We start from the raw sequence: 25,110 nt of genomic DNA on the forward strand, positions 1-25,110 counted from the left end.
CTACACCACTTCAAGTTCAGATTTTTAGTTGTAGCACTGAGTGTGGGCAGGTTAAAGGGAATAGTTGTATCAATACAGAGTGAGGGATCCAGCTGGCTCCAACCATATTATTCTTGGTCTGAAATTATTGTGAAGCACAACACATGAAAGTTCTGGTTACCAAGACTTTCAAAGACATGGAAACCCTAGGGGGAGGGGAGCAAGGTATGAGGGACACAGACAGCAGATCGGGGTTAAAACAACCAATAAAAGCTGGCAAGGAGATGAAAGGGAAATGGGCAACACAGCATTTGGGGGTGCTGTCTTCTAAATAAGGACTACTGAAATAGTCTGGATAGTTTCTGTTTTTGGGCAGCCTTTTGGCAGATTAAAATGTCCCAGAAGATTTTTTTATCCAGCTCTTACAATTTTAAACAAGTTTTTAGGTGAGAAAAACATGCTTCTAAAGAAAAGAGTTAGGCATAGCCCTGAGTGAAAAACAATGAGCAGGAGAACTAACGTATCACATTYGTTGAATGTACGATCAACAGCAGGTTTCCTCCATGCCCCCCAAAAATAAAGCCAAGGGAATGAAATGCAAAGAGATGAGCAGGGTGGAAAAGTTGTAGAAAATTTAGGCAATGTGCTCCCCCCTCGAGTCTTCCCTAAGCACAACCAACCACCCTGCATGGCCTCAGCAAGCAGGCTCGCACTGCTCCTGGAGTTACAGTGTAAATTCCTGACACTGCCTTGCCCCCTTCGCAGCAGGACAGTCGGTCTTTTCCATCTGTAACTTCTCTCTCTTGACTTTTATGTGCATTGATTCAAAAGCTATTTGATTTGTTGGCATAAGGTTCTGAAGAGTCTGGTTTGGTCTGAGGACAGCTTGAGGTTAAAGACAGCAACGTGGTTTCACCACCTTGTCCATTACAAGAAAATGTTCAGGCCTGGATTTACAGTCACGTTCCCGTGAGCCGACACATCACGGCAGGCTGAAATTAGCCTCGTTTACGCAATGGGATTGCGAAGAATCAGCTAAACGTTGTAGCAAGTTTAGCACACAACAGAGAAAGCCAAGCAGCACAAGAGCAGCACACTTGCTGTCAGAGAAGTGCAGAAGGAGTGTGTACAGTTATAGTGACAGAGGTTTGTTCACCTCCAACTGGAGCTATGCACAGACAGACAGCTAAATGAGGACAGATCAGGTAGTTTCAATGAGACTGTAAGAGGTAAGGATGGGTGGTCTAGCTATAAGCTAGGAAGAATTGTGTTCCTAATACCCAGAAGTGGCTGAGATGACTCTCCAGAGCTGACTTAGAGAGGACTTTGCATCTCATCATGCTGCCAAGACTGTAGAAAAGAGAAAATAAGCTCTGTTCACACTGAGGTCTACAAAATCTCACAGACTGCTGGGTGAAAGTAGCAAATGTGTCAGTCCCTGGCTCTCACAACATGATGCCTAATCTGGTTACTTCTGCTAGTGCCTCCACTGACTTTTATAAGCCCCTCAGCTACATCTAAGAGCAGAGGAATCAAAATTAAAATCACTATGACATTCTGAAACTTCTCCTTTGGGACTGGGTTTTACTGAATCAAGAAAAGCTTGATTAAAATGAAAGACAAGTTTGAGGAGAGACCTTGCAATACTACCTTTGAACAAGTAGCATTTCCAGCCTTTTAACTGCTAGTTGCAACTGGAGTTCAGCAGCAGCACAGGTTAGCCTTCTGCAAAAGCCTACCATCACCAAAAAAACAGACATGCAAATCTGTCAGCACATTTGTGTTGCTAAAACCAGCAGATTTCAGCACTGGATCCCAGTAAGATCTGCAACATTGTCATCTTGGCAGAGCTATGTGCCTTTTAATCCTTGGAAAAAGAGCATTTCAGGCACGGATTCTTGTCTTTGCATTTGAGTGCTGCAAAGCCAAAACAGCCTCTTTTGGAACATGGGACATATCCTAAGATGCCCTAGAGTTTTCTTGTCTTACGGACACTAAGTAGTAATCTTCGTATGACAAAACTGAAATAAAACCATATATCCTTGTATCTTAGTGAGTCTCTAGTCCAGGCCTGACAGATACCTGACCCATCTCCCAGACAGTTTAACACTTAAATGAACAGGGCACCTCTGTGCATTTAAAAGTAGGAAGCACAACATTAAATCTTTGATATCAAAATCACCATCCTGGACTGAATTGCAATGCTTTCTTCTTTCCTAGTGCCTGTGTCTGTCAGTCTATGATGGGACTCATCAGAGAAAGTCATCTGCAAAGACCCTGGTGTTGAAACTACAATTGTGGCCCCAGCTCTGGCACAGCAGGACTTCAGTACTACAAACCACTAGATGAGTGGTTCAGACTCTCACGGTGGTTGGATCCCAACCAGCCACATTCCTTCCTGGCAACCTGGCTTGTCACACCTTYGTGCTCAGCAGTCAAGTGTGAATGACTCAAGTCCTAGATTTCTGGCCACTAGATCTACATGCTAGACTATCCCTTTCCAAATCTGAGAGCACCAGCCTGAAACAGCTCATGTGACAAGTTTACTGCAACCTCACAGCTCAGACACTGCTGACAAATCTCCTTCTCCCCAAACCCTGAAAACATTGTGGCATGCGASAAGAGCAAGTGGCCACAGCGACTGCTACCACCTAGCAGATCTCAAAAGCTCAGGTTGCACAAGTAGGAACACACAGAGGTCACTCAGCGAATTTAAATGCAATGTCATGTCTCTCTTGAGTCTGACATCAAGATATCTGGAGTGGGGCTGCCCAGCCCTGTACCATGAGTTGTTCAATAGGGTCAGTGTAAAAGGTTTGGGAACTTCCTCCAACTGATATACTTGTTAAAGCCAGATAGCTGCAAAGGAGGCCAGKGAAGCTGAGCTTCCATCAGAAGCCTTTCACTGATCGATTCCAGCAGGGAACAAAGCCACTAAGAACTACTGTGTGCAGCAGCAACGTGGCTGTGCCAAGAGGTGCAAAGAGAAAGGAAACACACACATACCAATTAAAACACATAATCCAAGTGCCCTGGAAGGGCAAAGCAGGAGGTACAATAACTTCTGTTACTGCCCACATTTCATGTGCTTGCTTACTGCTGTCCACATGCACATCAGCAGCTTCTGCAAGTGCTTGTGGGAGCGGGTCACTCTGCAGCAGGAGTGGTACCAAGCCCCTTTCTGCCTGACCTTGCACTGTAACATACTGAGATAAATCCCATACTGCAGGGAAGCAGTTCAGGAGCAATGCATGGTTCAGCTTGAATGTCAAGGCATGGGAAATGCAGCTTATGGTACAAGAAACCCAAGCACATCACACCCTCCTTGAAAGCCACTCTCCCATCGTTACTTAATATCCTGCAAGTTTCAKCCAGAGACTCGCTCTCCCTTCCATCCGTGCTCTGAACTGGCCTGAGAATGGCTGGGAAGAAGAAAAGGAGCTTGAAATGAACTGTGGAAAGATTTAAGTGCTTTAACTGCTGCTTTCCAATACAATTTTCCACTTGGGGCAGGGGAAGGGAAGGAGGAGAGCCTGACAGCAGTTTAGAGCCAGTCACAATTGTGACAGGTTCTTCTTTTCCATTTCCAACCAACTCACAGAGGGAAGGAGTACTTTAACCTCCATTAATTCTCACAGCCTTCTTCCAGCCCAGGGTTTCGGAGCAGCAGTGGCAAACTCTTAGGACCAGTTACGAGCAGGTTCTGTCTCAAACTATGCTGTTCAGCTCAGTGCAGTAAAACTCTACCACTTGCAAAACCAAGACCTAGTGTAACTGTTACTACAGTACTCAGTTTGCAGCTAAGGGTCATCTCCCACACGCAGTATCAATACTGCCAGAGAACGGGATTACAGAAATGACTTCTTGCACACCACAGTCTGAGAACAGGCTAAGGCCATTTAACAGATGCATCTGCTGTACATCCAGGCCATGTGCACACAAAAAAGGGAGYTTAACAGATGAACACATCACTTCTGCTTTCTCTCTCTGGCTCTCAGAGAATCCTTCTGTAACACAACTCCCACTGTCCCATGATGAAGTTTATTTCATTTATCAGTACTTACCATTGGATACACAGCTTGAATGTGGGAACATGCTCTTAAGAGACAAGAACAGCCTGAATATACACAAATCCCATGAAATGGTTTCTCACATAGTCACATGCTGTTCTGCTTCCTTACAAACTACCAAAGTTCATTCAGCTTTAACTGAAATGTGCCTGGGCAGGGGCTCAGCACCCTCTAGCTCAGGACTGCAGCCTGYACCCTGCTGCCCTGTGGTCCTGGATCTGACTGCGTTCCTGCTCCAGTTCCAAAGGGCCTGACCTATCCTCACCTGATCTTCCCTGCAGAGACTTGGCCCCAGCTCCTACCCATGTGGTACATTCCCAGSCTCTGGCTGCAGAAACCATCTCTTTATGCATAGTGATGATGACACGCACACACAAGACCMGTGCAGAGCTGTCCCCTCTGACACTGCTGCCTTGCAGCTGTCCACAGGTATTTTTAGGATTACCCTTTGCCCGTGAATAACATGGCTGTGGAGGTGATGCTGCTGTAAAAGCTCTTCCTGGCTGCCCTGCAGTCTCAAGAGGAGGTGAAGGGAGCAGCCGTGGCACAGTGCAGGCTACCAGCTAAGAAGTCACCCACAGATGAGCAAGGCTGCTGTCACCCCCGTTTCATCACCTTGAACAGCTGATGGCTCCAACCGTGACAAGTTTACCAGTGACATCAGTCAACAGGCAACAGCAGTCACGGAGGTATGGGACATTCACCCACCAGCATCACCACGCTCCCCACGCCAGCACTCGCGGCCTGCTCTGTGTTCTGCTGTGAACAAGCTTTTCCTCAAATTCAGCCCTTCTGAACTAAAGATTTTCCTCAAATTGTCTGTGGCTTCAACTAGCCAAATATTTTTTTAAAGTTGACTTCGGCCCTGCAACTGCCATTCACAAGCTCCCTACGCCTACAACTGCTTGCTTGAGTGGAGACTCGGGATCTGCTGGCAGCTCCCTGCTAGACAAGGACAGCCCTCGCCCCCACTGGTGGCCAAATCTCAGAGCAGGACAACACCACGCACAGCAACACCAACCAACGCAGCTTAGTGACCAACAAGCTCCTCTAGTTAATCCCCTCGTCACAGTGGCACTGTGACATTTGTCCGGATGCCAGACCATCTGCAAAGTCACTTCATCGCCTTGTCCCCTCCCCTGCTGGCTCTCATTCTTCACAGCAAGACACATCCATCCATCCATTCTGAAGCCCTCCTTGTTTTTTTTTTTTTTTTTTTTTTTTTTTTTTTTTTTTTTTTTTTTTTTTTAGTGAAATGCATTTCCTACAGTCATTCCCAGACTTGGCCCAAGTTCCACCTGCTAATTTTTGTTTTGCCCCGTTTCAAATGGTTTAAGCCTGTATCTGCTGCTGAAAGACTCTTGTGGCCTGTACAGTGGAGGCAGCAAGTGGTACAAAGTGTCACCTGGCCACCAGAGGCACTGCACTGCCACTGCACTGGTCAGTGCTGCTTAGGGCCAGGGGGGCAGGAAGAATTCCCTGCGCCACAAACCGCTCTGGGAACCAAGCCTGCAGCACTAACAAACTGCCCACGCTCAAATCCTCCTGCCCACCCCCCACGCAGGAGCTTTTTATTCCAGGAGCCCTGTGAGCTACTCTAACACTGAAAGGTGAAAAAACAGTAGCGGTGCACACCTAGATTTTCACTTTGTATGTACTGACAGTCTCTCTTTAATCCTACTTTCCACGTTTAAGGTGTTAATGGGAGCCCTGATGCATTTCAGAGGGAACACGCACAGATAGAAGATAGATGCGTGAGTCTACAGCCCTGTTCCCAAATTTCACATCAACTGCCTGTTTTGTTTATATCCGTATGATACAATCTCCATAAAAGCAATCAACCATCACCAAAAGGAGATGTTTCAATACCTGCACAGCGTTCACACMGATCAGGCATCAGGTTTGCTTCTGTGATGCAGAGCAATATAACGGATTCCTTCCACAAGTTCTCCAATGTTGTTATTAAGTATTACTTGTCTAATAAAATATGCTGCAACATACAGTAGTACATGATGTGGCATTTACGCAAGTCTTTTCTCTATATAGGACTTGCTGGCTTTTAAACAAATCTGTCTCTTCTACGCACTAYAGAAGCACAAGATGAATAATTATCTTCCCTGCTTAATAATGTTTTTGCACTGGCCAATTTAACAGCTAATCTTCACAAACCTCTGAGATAGTCCCCCAGCAGCTACATTTGCATGTTGTAATCAAGTCTTGCTATTAAATCATACTTTGCAACAATAGCTGAGCTGTCAAGTATAAACAGCAGCTTTTGCGCTGGCACCGTGCAGACGAAAGCTGCGGATAAACATGCGCAGAGCCGCGCTGTGCCGCCAGCTCAGAGGGCAGCCGCCCACACTTCTGGGAGCTCAAGGACCGTTGTACCCACTGCAGATCTTGGGACAAGCATCCTTTGTCACTGTCTGCTTTATGGAGCTGCCAGGCAGCTTGCAGGTTGTTTTCTCCGGTCCTGCATGTTATTCTCTGCAGCAGCGAGAGGCTGCTAGTTTGGCCGTCGTGCTGCATCTTGCTCCTCAGGCTGCTTTCTACAGTGTCCTTGAAAAACTGAGCACTCCTGGTGCAAAAGAGACATCCTTTTGTCACAGAGGTCTCTCCCTTGGCTGTGTGGGCCAGGGAGATGGTATAACACAGAAGGTCTCTCCCTTGGCTTCTTGACTTCCCTGCTCCTCCCTGTCCTATTCATCCCTCCGAAAGCTCATCCTCCAAAAGACGTATTAACACCAGCTTAGCTCAGCACCATATTCCTGCTCATGGGTATTCACTGAGGCAACATATCCCTTCTCCTCTGCCTTCCTGCAACCTCAGTTTTCTCTTGACTGTGATAGGGACTGTGAAGATGTGAGTAACCCAATTATATCTATCAAACAACTGCACCAAGAGGTACTTCCTACAAGTTCCCTGCTACACACACAACTGCATTGGTCCAGCTTGCTATCGGTGCTGAAAGCTCTTACTCTGAAATCAGCTTCTGCTTTTCTACACTGCCCTGCAACCTGCTGCAAGTGCACAACAGCATGAGGCACAATTTCATCATGGTGAGGCAGATCAGATGCAGTTTGGTTGTATCAATGATGTCTTTCTGCCCTAATGATTCTTCCTATGCATTAGCACAATATTTATTTCTATCTTGTCCTGTATTTCCCATTATTCCAGAAGATCTGACAAGGTGTCCTTCCTTTCAATACGGAGACAAAGGAAGAGAAGAATTTCTTGCTGGAACTGGCCCTCGCACTGAGCAACTAGGCAGATCAATCTAGATTCAGTCTGTCTCACTGTTGGGAGCTGGAACTGACCTCAYGGTGGCTCAGCTCAGAGCGAGTGTGCAGGGACAGCCTGCCACAGAGCCTTTCCAGGCTTTACACTGCAAACAATTCACACTGCTCTACATCTCTTCCAAGGGTTTGCTYGCTCCTGAAAACTGGACACTTGTGCCCAATTACAAGTTGCCAGGTAAGTGTCACCCCATCAGTGCTTGTCTGGCACCAAGACTCAAGTGAGCACAGAGCATAAGCAAAGCACAGAGAACTCATCAATAAGATGACTTCTCCAACAGCTGCCCTRCTTCACTGCATCAGAAAGGCCTCATCACCTCTCTAGGTCCCATCTGACCACTAAGTCTTTCCCAGATGTATTTCCATGCCCTAGACACCAGCATGCCTAGTCATGTCACAAGCACAGGCATTGAGGACAGCAGCCCTTCAAATGTTCTATTGGTGCAAATGCCCAAGGCAACTCACCACTTGCTGCTCTGGGGACTACTATATGCTCTTGATTGTGTCCTTCTGGAAACTAGCAGCTCTCAGCCCCTTCACATCTGCTCAATACAAAATACCACTGAATATCACCACGTAACAGTCTGCAGAAMCTGGAAGAGTCTAACCCAGGGATGGATCAGTTCTTCTCCTATTCTTAAACACTTTCCCAATCATCCATTCTTGTCTGCTGTCAGAAGGAGAATATTGGACTACACAGACATTTGAGTCAAGGTAACATGGCTTTTCTTACCTTCCAGGACAACTGCATGTGTAGCTGCTCCCTTTACATTGGGATGAGTAGGGCCTGCATCAACTCTTTCTCTAAATCAGGCTGTTTAACTCAGACTGTCTGAGCAAAACCAGGTTATACCAGAGATCCAACRTGTATAAGAGATCTGCCAAGGCTGGCTTCCAACCAGAGGGATGGGAGATGCGATGAGCAGCTAGAGACATATGTCTCTGCTCAGCTTGCAGAGGCAGAACAAAACATCTACCTGCAGCCCAGAATGAGGCAAAAGCTCTACTGTAGGAGGCATAAATGAGCAGTGATTTGATCAGCTAGAGATGCTGAGTAACAAAATTAATAACTGTTGTCTTCAACAGTCCAAAAGCTAGCAGAGGAGCAGGAGGGCAGAGAGGGGGGACAAATAGCACAGAGTTGCTCACCAGACCAGTGCCAAGAGTACCACGGATGGCCTCACAGCRGTAGTAAAGCTGCACAAGACCTTACCCAGACTGTGCTCTGCACCACAGGCTGACAGGCAGGACTACCTGTACCAGACAAACGAAGTATGGCAGGTAATCGCATCCGAGGCAACAGAGCTGAACACACCCTCTTCACAGGAACTGAGACTTGAGCAGTAATGACAAAAATTCACTTTCTTCTATTCCCTCCTGCTTGATGATCGCAAAATTCTTTATAAATGCTCATAAAAAAACTCCCATAGGACTCTTGGTCTCATTTCTGCTTTACAGACAGAGGTGGAGTAGAGACAGGCTACATGACTTACCAGAGACTATGTAAGAGACAGTAACTAAGCTGGGAGGTGACCCTGGACCTCTGGCCCCAAGGAGTGTGGTGAGTGGCCCAGTGGAGTCAACTGATCTCCAGGGAACTGGACATTCCCAGAGAAATCAGTGGAGGCCCAAACACTTGCAGTGTTTCTTGGCCAATAATGATGCTRTTCATTTAAGAACACTTTTGCTTAGCCCTATTTTAGATGAGRCAAGTGAAGGACACAAGATTGAAGGTGTTCAAAACTGATCTGAGGACTTTAGAGCCATTTCCCATTAAAATTATGGAACATTAATGCAAAGTATGCTGAGATCCTTAAGCAGGTTCTRCTCCTCTTGAGATCTTTCCATTAACTTGAAAGCAAGTTGTGCCCAAATCCTCTTACACTGCCGTGAACCTCTCAGACAACACAAGCAAAGCCAGGTTACAAATCCATTAGGCTCCAGATTGACGAATGCATGGCAAATTGAAAGAGGTGAAAGTGCTAAGCTGCAATAGGAACCCTAKTCAGGGCRAGTGTGACACTGTGAGGAGTGGAGCRTAGAAATATGCTCGTGATTTGAAGYTCCTCTCAACAAAATACAGTCCTGCTGATACAGTAATGGAAAAGGAGGAGGGAAGTGAGGAGGGAATAGCTTTCATTGCTAGACAGAGTTAGCTGTCCTGAATTTTGCAGAAACAGCAGAAAAAGCAGCAGGCCCCAGAACAAAGCAAGGCAGTAACCAGAAAAGTTAAATCCCTCACCCTTGCTGCTCTGGAGGAAGTAATGAGGGGCTTCCTCTCTCACCTTTTAATTTATGAGGACATCATTTCAGACAACAAGCTGTGTTGAATGCCCAACTCAGCAGGACTTAGAGCTGTTCAAACCCCTGTTCTTCCARGCCAGGCAGTTGGCAAAACCTTTGCAAAGTGAGTGGTGTCAGTGCAAAGCCRATCCCTTACACCAACACAGAGCAGTACGCCAGGATTTCAGACTGGGAGACTTATTATAGCATCTGACTCCTMTGCCTGAAGGGCTTAGGTAGCTACTACTCTGTATAACCTACTACCCTGTAGGGTCTAAAGCATCTTCCACAAGTGTGCTCTTGTCCTTGAGAGACAGAGAATCCTCYGGGCACATTTTGCCAGTGGTTAATCTCTCTTGCCTTTCAAATGTGCGCTTTATTTCTAGYCTACATGCTTTAGCTTCCAGCTCGTAGCTGTTTAAGAGAGAGCAATCCCAGCTGGTTGACAATCCACCCGGTTACTCCAGCTTACATTGCTGCTCCCCYGCAGAATGACAATACTTAGTGCTGAACAGACCGTAGAGGCCCTGCCTACGGCACACTGAAAGCCCTTGCTCTCTTGAGGCAGAAAGCACAGATCTAACACAGCAGGTTGGCGAGCAGGACTGGAAGGTCTATCTCTGAGCAGAGCTCCTTTGATTACCGTCAGCACAACACATGCCCCGAGTACTCAGCATCCTCTTCAGTGTCTTTGTTCATATTCCACCGTCTGCTGCTGTGTGCAACCTTCCACCGTTGGTTTGCATCTAAAGCACATACTAACAAAGCGATAGAAGCGTGCACATATACTTGTGCTCTGGTCCCACTGCTCTCTGCTTGTAATGTTGCAGAGAGAACTGGACAGCAAAACCTAGACCCACCAGAGAAACCACTACCCTTGGTATATTCATACTGCTGGCAGAGCATGTCTATCTGGCCCAGAGAAATGCTCAAAAAGAAACATCTCAGTCATTTTACTGGAAAAAGTATTGAGAAGTCCCATAACAACACAGTCAAGAACACAGAAGCTTTGCCAAATCAAGGACTCCTCTTCCATATTTGTTATTAAAAACTGCACAGAGACCCTGTCTGGAGACAAGGAAGGGATGACTGGCAATTTTATAGCCAGATCTCAGCTCACGAGGGGTCCTTCTGGACACAAAGTCAATCCAATAACTTGRGTTCAAGGCAAAAGTGAGAGAAGCTTCTTGTGAAAGGACTATTTCCCCTTACGCATGTAAGACCTGCCCTCTCCCATGTTCCTATAGGCTAATCAGACACTTGTCTGACTCCAGACTACTAAAAAGACACAAATCCATAGGTTAGCAATTCCAGCCCAGATGCAGCTCACTGCCTTGGGCAGCAGGCCAAGGAAATGATGCTGAAATGATACCAAGGGCTTCCAAACATACTGTTAAGCAAATGAATTTGTAAACAGATCTCCAGGGATAACACATGGAGACAGCATCACTGACTCAATCATAATTACAGATGAATTTCTCACCTACTTGATTGCTACTGAATACYCAGATATCTAACACTGGCAAGGAGGTTTCACAGCTCCTTTTCTGRCAAACACTCTGAAATAGATGAGAAGACAAACTCCCCTGGTTCAGCACAGGTCGAGGAGGTGATGCACTCGCCCAGGTTTAAGAGCCCAGTTCTTCCTCCCAACTGAGGAAGAAACATAGCCTGTCCACACACAGGTACCCCAAGAGGATTCAGAGAGAGATTTACTGGTGCACGTGGGACATTGTGTAGGATGCCAAGGAAAGCCTCAGACATTCATTTGGAAGGAGCCAGGTCATCTCCAAATCCTGTTTGCTTGCTTGAGGCAAAGGCAGGTTTCTCTGGTCACCTTTTCCATTCGCAGCCCCCACATCACAGTGGTACTCCAAGGAGTCAGCAGTTACTATTTCTACAGCAAAACCTGTTATTAAATAGCAGTGTGGCAGGAGGAGGAGGAGGCAGGTCAGTGCTGCACAAACCAACTAAGCAGTACCGTGGGCAGAGCCCTTGGCAAAAGCCTGTCCTTCTCAGACAGAAATCGCCAAGGGGTCCCTTCTGCAGGGAAAGAACAACTCCACAGCTGCTCAGTCTCAGGTGACAAAGGCTATTTTACAGTACATGTCCCAGCAAACTTTGGTTGTGGCATACAGAAAACTGAGCTCATAGCTCATGCAGGAAGGATTACATTTCCCTGGAATTTTACAGTGCAGCATCCCGATTAATTCTCCAGAACAATTTACCCTACACTGAACCTATGCCAAAGCCAGGAGGACTGGATTATCTCCACATACGGTGACAGAACAATTCACCAGCCTTGCCTGGCCAACTCYAACGCTTTACTCTTTGGCAGGTGAAGAATACACATCACCTGCTGACTTGGATAAAGTCCGGTGCCAATGAGTCAAACAGAAAACAAGACACTGAATCAAAAGAAAAACTCCAGCCTGCTTAGTCACCYTTTTTGTAGAGTGCATCTTCTCTGTTGCGCTACCCCACACCCTGGCTGGCATTTTGCTTCTAATGCCATCCCCTTTGAAACCTCTTCCACCAGAGTTTGGGAGTGTTTTAAGCCCAGGGTAGGCTAGCTTAGTCTCAAACCCAGGGGCAAGTTACAGTCAAACTGGTATTCTTCCTACTCAGCAAAGGAAAAACAGGCTTAATTACCCCAAGTGCTTCTGTTTCTTTCTTATGGCTTCCAAGGACAACCAAATGCTGCCACAGCTCACCAAGGAAGGGTCACAGAGCAGCTCAGCTACCTGCAATGCAACAAGACTTGGAAAATGCTTCCTGAAACCTAGTAGTGTGCAGAGGTGAGTACAGCATCAGCGAGCACAGGGTGTCTCAGTCACACAGCTGCAGTGTACCTGGACTTGCCYCATCTCGGCTAAGCCAGCTCTTCCAACAGGGCACCCTAAAGTAAAAATCYCCCCTTGGAGAATTTGACAATAGCTGGCAGATCCAACACTAGAAACGGAGGATTTATTTTCTTTTGATCTGAAATYTAAACAAGGCATTTCTTAAGCTTCAGGCTAACAATTCCTCCTAGACAACATCCCTYCAAGCCTGTCAGGGGATTACACACGTGCAGACTTCCCCAACRAAATCCCAGTCTGCAACACAAGACAGCTAGAGGAGATGCCACTCAAACCTTTCTGGTCAGAGCAGGATAGAGCATGTATTTGCTGACCACTACTCACAGYCAGGAGAGACAGGCACTTACTTCCTTCACACTGATACAGGCAGTGTTGCATCCCCTTGCTGGGATGCATGCCACGAAACCACATGTAACAAGGCCAGCGAGGTACCCAAAGACCATGTGAACTGTGTGGCAGCCCTTTGCACGGACAAACAGCTCTGAAAGCCTCAATTCCTCATAAAGACCAAAACAGACTGTGGTGAACCTGCCAGCTCACTGCAAAGCAACCAGGTCCATGCTAAAGTCCAACAYGAGTTGCACCTGAGACAAACATGAAAACAAATCAGTCATGCTGTGTCAGCTCATTCACACATTCTGTTCCTATCACTCCAAGTGATAGCTCTCCCAGCAAAAAAGAATAACCCCAAAGCAATGCTGCTTTGCTGCATTCAGAAAAAAGCACCCCCCTCCAAGTTCTCCTTACACCAAACCCACTGCAGTGCTGAACGGTAGCAATAAATGGAGTGAGCTAATGCGTTAGTGACAAATAACCCGTTCAAACATTTCAAGCATAATTATAGGCTAGCTCTCCTGATACAACACTGGGTACATCACTGCAGATATTATATTCACCTCATGGGAAGATTGCACAGACGAGCTCYGTTGGTAACCCAAACAGCATTATGCATCGCTAGCCTGTCAGCGTCARGAGTGTATGCACCCTGGCATTTGAAGTCCTGGTGTTTAAAGCAATAATCCAATGTAGCAGGCATCATTGATCTCTATATAAAAGGGGGCACCGCTATTCCTATCAACWGGAGCTATTTTTCACATCTCATCCTAAAGAGTTGTGTGGTGCTGCCCGCAAGTGGCTACACTGCACAGCAGCTATGTCTATAACACTCTGGGTCCCTGGAGAGGAAAAATGATCAATACTCCAACGCTGCTTTTGTAAGAGGTCTCTAAGTGCTCCTCAGCAACACRCTGCTCCTCTGGGTTTAGAAATTACTCTGAAGAGAACAAGAAAGCCCCCACTGCAAATTCATAATCCTGATACAAACCCCAGCTGCAGCAAGGAATTAAAATGAAAATCATTGGAGAACTGCAAGCTGGTATATCAGAAAAAAAGTCATTCACAATGCGAGGAAGAGACCTACAAAAGAGACCAATACCTAGAGACTGACGAAGCAGAGAAACCATGTCAGAGGAGAGCCAGCTGGGTGGTAAGGAAGTATCACAACTCACCACAAATATGGTCCACGTAACAGCGTGAATCATGACAGCGATGAGTAGCTCTGCTCCGCRACTGGGATGGCAGGACCCTGAACACTGCATCGCTTGAGAAAGGCAACACTGATCAGAAAGCCCCAAGGGAAAGGCAAAGGGACYTGAAGGGTTGGGCTTGCTCTGCACAGGTGAGCAAAGACTCAKAGGTCTTCAAAGAAGTGTCTGAGTAGTGACAGAGAACATGGAAAGCATTTTGAATTTTCTCCTTGGTTATAGCCAAAAGACTAAACCTGCAATTAAGTTATTCCAGAGGATGTAAAGTTGGCTTCGGCTCTTCCTGTACTGGTGCTGGGAGAAGTCTTCCACGATTACCTACAACCTTCTCCATCTCGCCCTTCCTGCTGAGCAGCAGCCCCCAGRAGGAAGGATGGGCCAGGCACATGCACCAGCAGGCTGCAGTGCCTGAGCCTCTGAAGCTTGGCACTGGGCACCAGGCACTTCAGCATAGCTGATATCACGGTGTTGACCAGGGATCTGGTGAACGCATGTGCCACAAGACAGGATTCATGAGTGAGCCATGGTTGACAGGAACAGCATGGCTGGTCTTTTACTGCCCAGCTGAGTTTTGCAATTAGATCCTGTGCAGGGCCAGAGAAATCCAGTCTGAGCRGGAGGGAGCCGTAGAAAGCCAGTCTCACCCTAAACACCAAATTCTTGTGGCAATCACAGCACAGGATTGTTTGCAACACCTTCGTTTTACAGGTGTGACTGCTTGGGGGCCTCATGAAGGYGGATGATATGCTCCTGTTCAGAACATCACTGAGCGCATGCCACCAGGCCATACCCCATGTCGCAGCATGGGGCTCCTGTTGGTGGTGGTCAGCCTTCCTGGAGCAGCTAGTGCAACAGCCCTGCCCTCCTTAGATTGTACTGACTTATCCCCATTGTAAGAATCAAGTAACATGGCTCAAAAATCAGAAAGCAGACTGCTTTCATGTGCATGAGGTCAAGTAATTTCCTCTGGAGCCAGGAAAGACTGAAGGGTGGCGAAGGACAGGCAGCTAAAGAGAGGAGAGCATCTGGGTTTAAGCAGGAAAAAGGAGAAGTGATGTTCCCCTAGTCTCAYCCCTGCGACTGCAAGGTGGTAGGCAGTGCTCTGCCCACACGGGTGCGATAGCTGAGCGGGCGCCTGGCGAGCACTGTGCCAACGAGCACTGCCGTAGTGTCATGGGCAGGCAGGTAAAGAACGGCTGCCGGGAGCAAGCCAAACTTCCTTGGCAGGATTTATCGTTTTAAAGGCAACAAACTCCAGCTGATTGCCCTTGTAAAAGCCTGCATGGTACTTGCACTTCCAGCCTAAGCAATAGAAATTTTAATTGCTTTGGTAATTACACTTTCAGCAATACTCCAGCCCTTTGCTCTGCGAGCRGAGGCTAATATGCACTGTTCTCCGGTGGCCCCGTCTGGCTGCAGCTTGGAACAGCATTTGCCACTTGGAGGGGAAGGTACACTCCTCTGGGGCCAGCAACGGCACAGAGCCTCCTTCCAGAGCCCTGTGCACGCAGAACACAAAGGTTCCCATYGGCTGGGGTCACATCCACTTCTTCCTACTAAAGCCACCATTCAAGAGCTTCAGGTACGTGTAGTCCTGCTGCTACACTGTCCCCTCCATCAGCCACAGACCTGATGCTCTGAAGGATGCCAGGGCTCGAGGGCGCACATTTGCAGCCTTTCCCATGAATGATCTTGCAGAGATGCACAGCATATTGACAGCAGCTTTCCTCTAGGCTGCAAACAGCTCTAAACCAGGGTGCAGACACAAATGTTATGTTGTTTTAACTTCCAGGTACATTATTAAAAGAATGCACAAGAGCTGTTATCCCCAGGGGTCCTGATCAGTACTGTTAAATCCTGTCTAGCCTTGTGAGAACACAAGGCCTACAATCTAACTTGGAAAATTGCTAAGGAAAAATTATCATGAAAACTGCCATGCTATGCTATGAATAACAACCCTATAAAAGACTGATGCTTGAGAAGTATGGTCTCTGCGTGGCTGRGCAGGTAGGGGAAAGACAGGAAAGCAGCACTAAGTCCAATGCTTCACTGCACTATCAGCTGTTCAAACGCGATGCTGTCGGCAATCAAGGTGCAGTGCACATGGACGCCTCCAAAATCATCGGGGGTACGGCCAGGGATGAGCATGTCTGCCTCAAGGGCAATTTACCTGCAAGAGCACATCAGCTATAGYGCAGACCTTCACGCTCCAATCCACCCGACAAGTATTCTGTGAGCCCCTGGGCTGCGTGCACAGGGCTTAGGGGGATAAGCACGTGTTAAAACTTAGCGAGGCTCTCCTTGGGGAATGGATATCCTGCTCCCCTCTCCCCCCTAGGTGGTTAAGCAAGCTATAAAATACAAAACACAGGGCCCCGCAGGGAGTTATAATTGTAGCTTGGATTTGTCAGACAGGCACAAAGTCTGGGTTTACTTGCAATTCCACTCATCTTGCCTCCACCGTATTTTTCTAATCCACCATCCTGGCTGGCATTTCTCTGGGCGTCTCGGCTCCCACGGTTGCCAGAAATGCAGGTCACAGCCATACATCTCTAAATCAACAGCTGCCAACATACTGCAGCTACTTTGTTTCATGTTGGACCATTCACAGCTAAAAACAAGGTTTCCAAGCTGAATTGCTATTGGCCTTAGAGCTTAAACAAAATAGCTCCACTCCCATCCCAGGAGTTTCCTCAAACAATGGCACAAAACACATACAAAAGCCTGGGGAGAGGAGGGTCTGTGGCAGAAAATACGCCTGCTGATTTTTGAGATATACACCACACAATTAGAAACACTGGATTTACAAACATCCTTAAAACAAAACCCATTAGACCTAGGGGTTTTCTCTCCCTCACTGTCCGTTGTGTGCAACTGCCTTTTGAAACCTCAAAACCAAACATTCTTCCATTTTCCCCCTGTTGATTTTATCCTTTTGCATTTAACTGCATGTTTACCTGCTAGACTGGTGCAGCCGGAGACATCAGCTCTTTTCATTTGTGCCTCTGGGGCTGAGATAGTTGGGACAAAACCGTGTACCACATGCGGATCGCCAGTTCACTAACAAGAAGGAAGGACACTGAGCTCTTCCCCCAGAAACGATCCCTCTCTTCTTAAACAAGGAGATTTCTCTGCTTAGAAAGGGGTAGATACTATTTGTGGATGGAGTTTTCCTTGTTGGGACTCTTCTCTTCAGCATTTCAGAGCAGATCTAATAACAGTGTTCCATTCATTAACAGTTTCACACACGCTCTTTTTTTTTAGGTTAACTTGCAATAATTGGCAAGAAACAGAACTATATGGGTGGAGGTGACTGGCTATGGATTCATGACATACTGGTTTTCATGCAGAGCAAACCAGTGCAAACACAGAAAYATCCTGAGTAGTGCTGCTGCTGTCAATTTGATAATGAGATTGTGATTTGAAATAAAAACAACTTGGGTGCCAATTCAGCACAGCAGCTAGTAAAAATAGGCAGAATACCTAGAAATTAAGGACTCTCTGCTCCAAACACATCTAAAGCTTGAGTATCATATGGCATCTTATAAAAACAAATGCATGGTTGTGCTTGGGCTGTAGTACCCACACAAGTGAAAGATCACTCAGTCAACCCACGTATGAGCTTGGGCAGAGACAGATGGGGAACAGGGTCTCTCCGCAGCTGAGCAGAGATGAGGGCTCCCCTCCTTGGGGCTGTGCAGCCTTGGACTTTTACCCCAGCCTACAATCCCCAGAGACACCCCAGCGTGAAACAGTGCAGAGTWTGACCTGCCAACACCCTTAGGAAAAGCTTAAGTCAGATCTGCCAGAGCGCATGGCACCCAGACCTGGCCTTTTAGCCAAACAAAAGACGAGGCTAGCTTTCTGAACGCTGCAGCAGGGCCTTGTGCAGTTTGAAGGATTTGGCCTTTTTAGGAGCTGTTCCCAGTTTCAGGTTGAGACTGAAGCCTGTTTTAATCTACTTTTAAGTGGTACAAGCAGTTGTGATACCTCTGCCAGCAAGAAAGACRACAGGGCAGTTTCCTTTGTGTGCACCTTCCCCTATCTGCTGTGTGCAACCTTCCGTGGGACTTACTTGTTGCTGTCCCGGTACTGATAGATGTAACAGCCTTGAGGCATCCCACTCTCCTGGTCCAACGTAAACGAGAGCTTCAGCTGCAGAGAGGAGAGGGTGGGGGATAATGAACAGGAGAGGGGGGGAAAAAGCAACATTTTAGGCTGCATTCTCAGTCATTACAGCGACTTCAAGCACGACTTGTGGGAGAAAGCTAACTCACTGAGACTGACACGCAAACACTGTGGCCTGGAACATAACACAGGGTTCCAAACCTCAGGGAAAAGTCACATGCGTTGCAGAAAACTCTCGCTTTTTCCACCCTTTGTTACTATAAAGTGTTTGTGGTTCTTCTGAAATGCATGGGTCATAACAGTTCACCCCTCCAAACCCACCCACACACACCACCCTTCACCAAAGCGATTGCGGTTCCCCTCAGACACTAAAGAAATGAGTGTTCTCCATCAGCAGCTGTAGTTCCCACGAGTCTTTCTCTGAAAACTTTCCCGGTTCCATCTCATTCCTCCAGTGCATTAGAACAGAGGAGAAACCACACAGGGAAAGGTGACAGATTTTTCCTTCTGTGCAGAGCTATTAAAGAGCTGTTAGAAGGGTTTGCAGTTTGGATCAGTGTCCGGCAGGAGGCTATGATGTGACCTGGAAGCTGCTTTCTTTGCAGCTCCAAGAAGGCATTCAGCAAGAGCTTTCAGATTTCAAACACAGTTTCAGCTCATTTTATTTAAGGGAGAAAAATTAATCCTCTTTCAACAAGCAACTGAACAGCTCTGCAGGGAGACTTTTTTAATGAAAACGTCTCCGGTGACTTCACATGCTAAACTGCCTGGAGAACAGCACAGGGATGACCCTTAAAATGGGGGCACATCTGAGCAGACCCTCTTTACCCAGGAGAAAGCTGCTGAGGCCCTCGAAAAGTACTCCCATGCTAGGGCTGCAGCCCCCCATGCCCTACAAAGAGGCTGTAGATTCTCACTAGGACAGAGCAGGCTGGGTAAGAGCGGCAGCATCCTTCAGACCTTCAGAGGAGATAGCTCCAATCTTTATGCACTGAGTACTTCAGCTTTTGTTTGGGTCAGGGAGAGACCATTAATGRCAGGGCCATTACCACTGCTGGCTTGTGCAGGACTCTTGAAATGGTCAGGAAAGACCATCAGAATGGTTAAAATTGGAAGCAGGTTTGTTATGATGGGTCTGACCTTCTTAAAGAGGGAAGGAAGGAGAGAGAGGTCTATGGTGTAATGGAGAGAGGACTCTATTTGATCACAGACTCCTCTCCTCCAGACTCCAGTGAAATTGCTAATTCAAATTAATAGCCTGTTCAGGAACGAACATCAAATTAAAACGTCTCCCTCCAGCACCTGTGCACTGAATCCCTGTGTGCTGAATCATTAGACGGTACACTGATTTTCCCTTCCCTGCAGGGTGACAAAGTCAAGCACTGTGCTCTCGCTGACGCAAAATTATATACCACAAAACCACTGAAAACTTCACCATCCTGAATACAGAGTTATGAACTGAGCACCCAGCTGGGGCCAAATCCAGCTGATCTCTTGACTTTCATGCCCCTAACTCTGTAAGCCACTGTGAAACACACGCCCATACTTCAYGTGTGTCCACGATATAAGAATCATAATTGATACTGTTGTATAGATGGCAACCTGTTATGCTCTCAACAGCTACCTCTTCCTCCAAGCTCTGATCTCCACTACTGTTTAGCATATTGCTAAGATCCATTTTCGAGACTGGTATCCAAGGCAGGACTAGTAGGGCCAACCAGGTAGTCATCTTCTCAGTGAGGCTGTAGCTCCTGCCAGATGCTATGATGACACATGACAGCTACCCCATGGGAGCAGGAGATGAGTAAGAAATGAGCAGTCTCCCCAAGGGAGGCAAGTGATCGCCTTGCTACAGTACGGACAACGGTGTCTCTATGCAGACTAGCGTCCCTCAAGCGAGCTGCCCTGGTTTGATGAACTGAAGGAGGAACTGGAAACTGCCAAAATCCATTCTTCTGAGCCAGGTTTTCCAGAGCTTTCCTGCTAGAGTAAGAGAAAGCATCTCCTAGCCAAAAAGGACATTGAGTTATCTCAGTCACAGCTCCTGGGGTTGCGCATTAGGAGGAAAGGGTACCACACTGCAGATTTACTAGAGAGAAACACCAAAGAAAGTGCAAAACTGCACGTGTGAAGCTTGAGGCAACTTTGACAAGCACAAATGCAGAATTGCCTGAGTCCCTCTCACTGACAGCTCTCATGGTTAATTGGCCTTTGGGTTTGAGCTAGTTGAGCACTTTTGGTTACAGCACACCTGGGATCTACCCCCACTGTACCCCTTGTGGCTGGAGCCAGCTCTGTGCAAGGAGRCAAGTCCAGCGGAAAGGAAGGAAGGAAAAGGGCTGGGAAGGAAAACAGCCTTGTTTGGACAGGCCGCAAGGGAAAGTTATGTAGAGAATCAGGTATGGAAGGGTGACCTTTCCACTATCTGGGGGACAGGGGCCCATGGAACCTGCTACCCAAAAAGGAAAGATCAYAGTTCCCTAAGATAACGTGCTTTCAAGTTTCTGTTATTTTAACCCTTCTGTCTCTGCTTATGGTATTCCAGATAAATAAAACACACCCTGTCTGGCAGACTCAGACCTCTCTGCTTACCAGCCAGTGCCAGTAAGGCCTCTGTAAAGGGGATTGTATGCAGCTTGACCTTTTAGAGCCATACTGTCAGGCAAGAGGGTGATGCTRCCATCCTGCTGCAGGCCCAGTGACAAGAGGATCCTACTCAGAGAAATGCCAGGGTCGAGAGGCRTGTAACTAAAGGTCTTTCTTGGTCATTGTTGTTCAAGGCAGATGTGATGCCCCTGATGCACAAAACCGTGCTCTTGCAGACCTGCCTCGCTGATGCACTGTCATGGTCAGTTGGAAATGGGGAGAGGGTGTCTGTGGTCATCACCAGGCAAAGAGTCCTTACAGGCTCATCAATGAAAAGTCAAGCTCTGGCTGTATGTTTGTCCTCTGTGATGCTCTGACTACCTTTGTTGGTCATGTTTGATCTTTGCAGGGAGCAGGGTGCCCACAGGCAAAAACCTCATCCTGAGGTAGAGAAAGAGCAGGTAGAGAAGGACCATCTGAGTGCCACCGTGAAGCAAACTGGGATGCAGAGACTGCAAGCTTCTTACTAAGCTTGAAAAGGTTGCACCCATCGTCCCAACATCTTGTTYGTGTGTCCCCTCTATTTGAGTCACAGGAGGCTGAGCACTCCGTTGACTACCCTTGGACATGTGCTCACCTCTGCACGGTYGTGTTCAGCTACAAAGGTGCTCATGCTTCTGGGCCCTTTAGCGCTCTGGAAAATCTGCTCCACAGATCTTTCCTTTCACGGTAAAAACAGTCTATGAGGTGCCTGCACCACAATTCTCTGAGAACCAAATTCAAGCATCATTTCCTGTCAGCTCCCACCCTGCTTTCTGTGTGCCCTGCATCGCCGCTTCTCTCTGGTCCCACCTCCAGTAGCCATCCTTTCCTCCTGCGTTCTTCCACTAACCACATCGCAWAATCTCTGTGTACTTCTGATTAAAAAAGGTTGTAGTGCAAGGCTGAGGAGAGCAGAGGAGATGTCAGGAGCTTATTAAGCACCTTATCAATCTTCCCATCTAACTTCAGTTATAGCAATGTCACAAGACATCCAGAGCCTCCCAGACACATGAGGATCTACAAAACAAACAGGCTTTTTCAATGCCCTCTCCGACCCAGCTCTAACTCTTAACCAATATGACAATCGCTCCAGCACAGCATGCTGCTTTGAAGCTCCTTTTCTTTTACAGTGCTCCTTGTCAGAATGCAAAGATTTGTCATAAAGCCAACAATTCAATACCAAGACAAAGGAAAGGCCATCATTTTTCAAAATACATAATTTTATGCATGCAGGGGCATTGGGGAACTGGTGTTTCCTACCTAAATGCAAGTACAGRGTGACTCCATCACAAGGAAGACCCGTCAGAACAGGGGATCCTCAACATTAAACATATGAGATGATTTCATTTTACAAGACACTGACAGGCTTCACTGGGAGAGAAGGGAGAGAGGAAATTTCCCAGAGCACTGTATTGCCTTGTCATTTGGCTTGCACTGCCCCCTTTGGTAGCACAGCCCTGAAGCTCACATGCTAATAAGGAGCCCTTTCCACTTCAACAGCTTTGCACATGAAGAAACACTCTGCATGGTGTGTGTGTGAACACCATGGGAAAGGGAGCTGGAACGTAGCCATGCTGAGAGCAGAGTGCTGCCTACCAGGCGAGCCCCATCAGAGACATAGGGAGGTGTGTGAATAAGAGCTGTCAAAAGGAGTAATTGGGATCTGTATGGATACAGTGATGGATAGGCTCTCTCACCATCAGACACAATTGCAATACATCCAAACAGGAGAGGAGCAGGGTGCTGAAATTCACAGAGGCTGGAGAAGGTCCTGTTTGACAGGCAGGACACAGTTCCCTCAGAGGAGGAGGATACCACGCTGGTGGTATTGAGTAGCTGCAGGAACACAACCCAGTCACTGGTGGATGGAGAAAGGGGATGAACTTASAGCACACGGCCCACATGCAGTAATATTTGGTGGTGCATGCAGCAGCCTTGAGGTGAAGGCAAAGTCTCCTCCTTGAGGAAAGTGATCTCCTGTCCACAGCGGTCACTRTGCACAGGGGGTTGCATGCAGAGAGATCAGGCCATGCCAAAGCACACCAGTACCTATGCTGCCCCTTGCTTTCTACTTGCATATGCATTCCCCAAACTAAAACTGTCACATCCAGAATGGCACATAACATTCATTCATGCAGTGGCTACCCTCTCCAGAACGGTAACATCCACTCACTTTCTATTCCTACCCCTTTAAACCTAGGGGCGGATGCAGTTGGCTGACAGTGGGGATGGTTTTTGTTCCTCCCGCAATGCTGTCCATCAGATGCTGACATACTTCATGCATTCTTGGGCATACAAGAGTTCCCACACGCTCCCCAGAAGCAGATCTTAAACCAGAGCATAGGCACAGACAGACATGAGACACCAGTGAAAGCAGAGGTGCTCATGGCACCTACCCTTCACTGCACCCTCCAGCAGCTCTCTGCTGCCCGGTCCCTGCAGAGACCCAGAGCCCTCCTCCAAGCAGACAGGCCTTGGTAGGGTGTAGGTGAAGTGCACACCTCGCAGCTTCTCCATTACCAGCAAGGCCATAAGGAGGCTTTTTAGAAAGGGAGAACAGTGCTTAGCGCTGTTGTGGACCTCCAGGCTTGCCTGGACTTTGGTGCAGCCAGCAGCCATCCTCATTTTAAAGAAAATTCAGACTTGCAGCAATTAGGGGCCCAGGCATGTGATAAAGCCTGGAAGCTCCAATGAGGAGAGAGCCTACAGAGCAGCCTTCTGGCTCCTGAAATACTGCCAGTACCTATATTGACTTGACTGGGCAAATTCTGCATGCCCCTTGAGTAAATGGTTTGGCTTGGATCCCCCTTGTTCCCAGCCCTGGCTCTGAGCAGCAAACCTCCGTCATTAGACAGAAAGTTTTCTCTACGCTTGCACAGTATCAGAGAAGTATTATCAATTCAACTATGTAACCAGGCCAAACACTTCAGATGTCCCAATTCTGGGGTAACTTAAGGGCTGGTTTCTGCCAGCCTTTGTTATACTGCTCAAGGTAACTTGATCAGCGTGGTGGARTATTTAAGCAGCAAGAGCTCACCCAGGGTCAAGGAGGAGAGGCAGAACGTGAGCCTACAAGACAAAAAACAGGGGATTGAACCTAAAGATTATACCCAGGCTTGTGGAAGGCATGGGTTCCCTTCTACTGTTGGCATTCATTCAATTTTAACCCCATTTGCAAGCAAGCCCAGAAAGAGTGGTATCAGATCCCTCTCAGAATAGAGGCTCCCCTCTCCAGCAAGCTCTAGAAAGCTTTTTAAGAATAAACTTAGTCATCAAGCAGGTTTTTATGCCCCGCCCAAACTTCGGTTTTGACCCGAAAAAAAATAACCTTGAAGTCCTGACACTCACTTTTAAAACCACAAAAAACGAGCCGTGCTCCAGTAACGTAATCACAGAGTTTTCTGGCACCTCATCCCTTAAAAATACATCCATCTGCCTGCACACAGGCCATCAAACTCAATCTTGTTCACAATGGATTTCCCAATTCCTGCGTGCTGGAAGGACTGCAGCAGGGCTGGCTGTGTCGACTGGACGAGCCCTTACAGAAGTGCAGCCTGCAAACCTCACAGCTGTGTTTTCACTTAAAGAAACTGCTCTTGAATCCGAAGCACTTCTYGTTCCAGAGAGTTTTCTATTTGCACTGAAGTTTGAAACTGCTGGAGAAGGACACTGGGTAAAGACTGCATTTCTTGGTTGTCTCTGTCCCTTTCTCCAGAAGCAAATGTGATAGGGACAGGGCAGTGCTAATAAAGGAAAGACTAAAAGTCCTAAAGTGCAGAAAGAGGAGACACACGGAAGCTTGCTGCCAGACCAGCTAATTAGCTCTCACACTGGCTTGGGGTGGTCCCTCTTTTTTGGCTTTGCAGATAGTGGATATTTGGCCAATCCCAGCACCTAGTTATGGAACTGCTGTTCCTACTCACTGGAGATCCTGCTTTGGTCCTGAGCTGTTCCCATCTCACCCATTGCCTCCTCAGTGAGGCCCCTTCTCCCCATCTCTAAATGCACATTTTTTTCCAAGTGTTGGTTTAAATTCTCTAGGAGACTCTTGAAGCACTCTGCTGCCCCAGCGTCTTCATCACATGAACCMCAAGGAAATGGAGACAAACAGAACRGTAAAAATCAGCTGTCTCAAAAGCCTGCTCCTTGGAGAAAGTATGCTCTGAAGAGAACATTTTTAGCAACTGCTCTTACTCCCTTTTCCTGCCCTACTATCATCAACTCCTGAGACATCTCATCTCCCAGACTGAAATGCAGGGCAGGCCCAAGAAGGCATCAGTAACGATCATGCTCGGCATCCAGTATGCTCCGTGACCGATCA

The 25,110-nt window shown here is 47.3% G+C and overlaps 1 protein-coding gene across 3 annotated transcripts in view; it reads right to left on the bottom strand.

Moving 5' to 3' along the window:
• Nucleotides 1–25,110, bottom strand: part of DIS3L2 (DIS3 like 3'-5' exoribonuclease 2) — a 202,211-nt gene that overhangs the window by 23,212 nt on the left and 153,889 nt on the right. For all 3 annotated transcript variants that reach the window (XM_085325058.1, XM_085325059.1, XM_085325060.1), the window contains exon 15: nt 18,109–18,188. In XM_085325058.1, coding sequence (XP_085181184.1) covers nt 18,109–18,188 — 80 coding nt within the window. The remainder of the gene's footprint in view (nt 1–18,108; nt 18,189–25,110) is intronic.

The sequence above is a fragment of the Rhea americana genome, unplaced genomic scaffold (genome assembly GCF_003343005.1).
Source record: "Rhea americana isolate MKP2758 unplaced genomic scaffold, rheAme1 scaffold_96, whole genome shotgun sequence".
Taxonomy (NCBI): Eukaryota; Metazoa; Chordata; class Aves; order Rheiformes; family Rheidae; genus Rhea; species Rhea americana.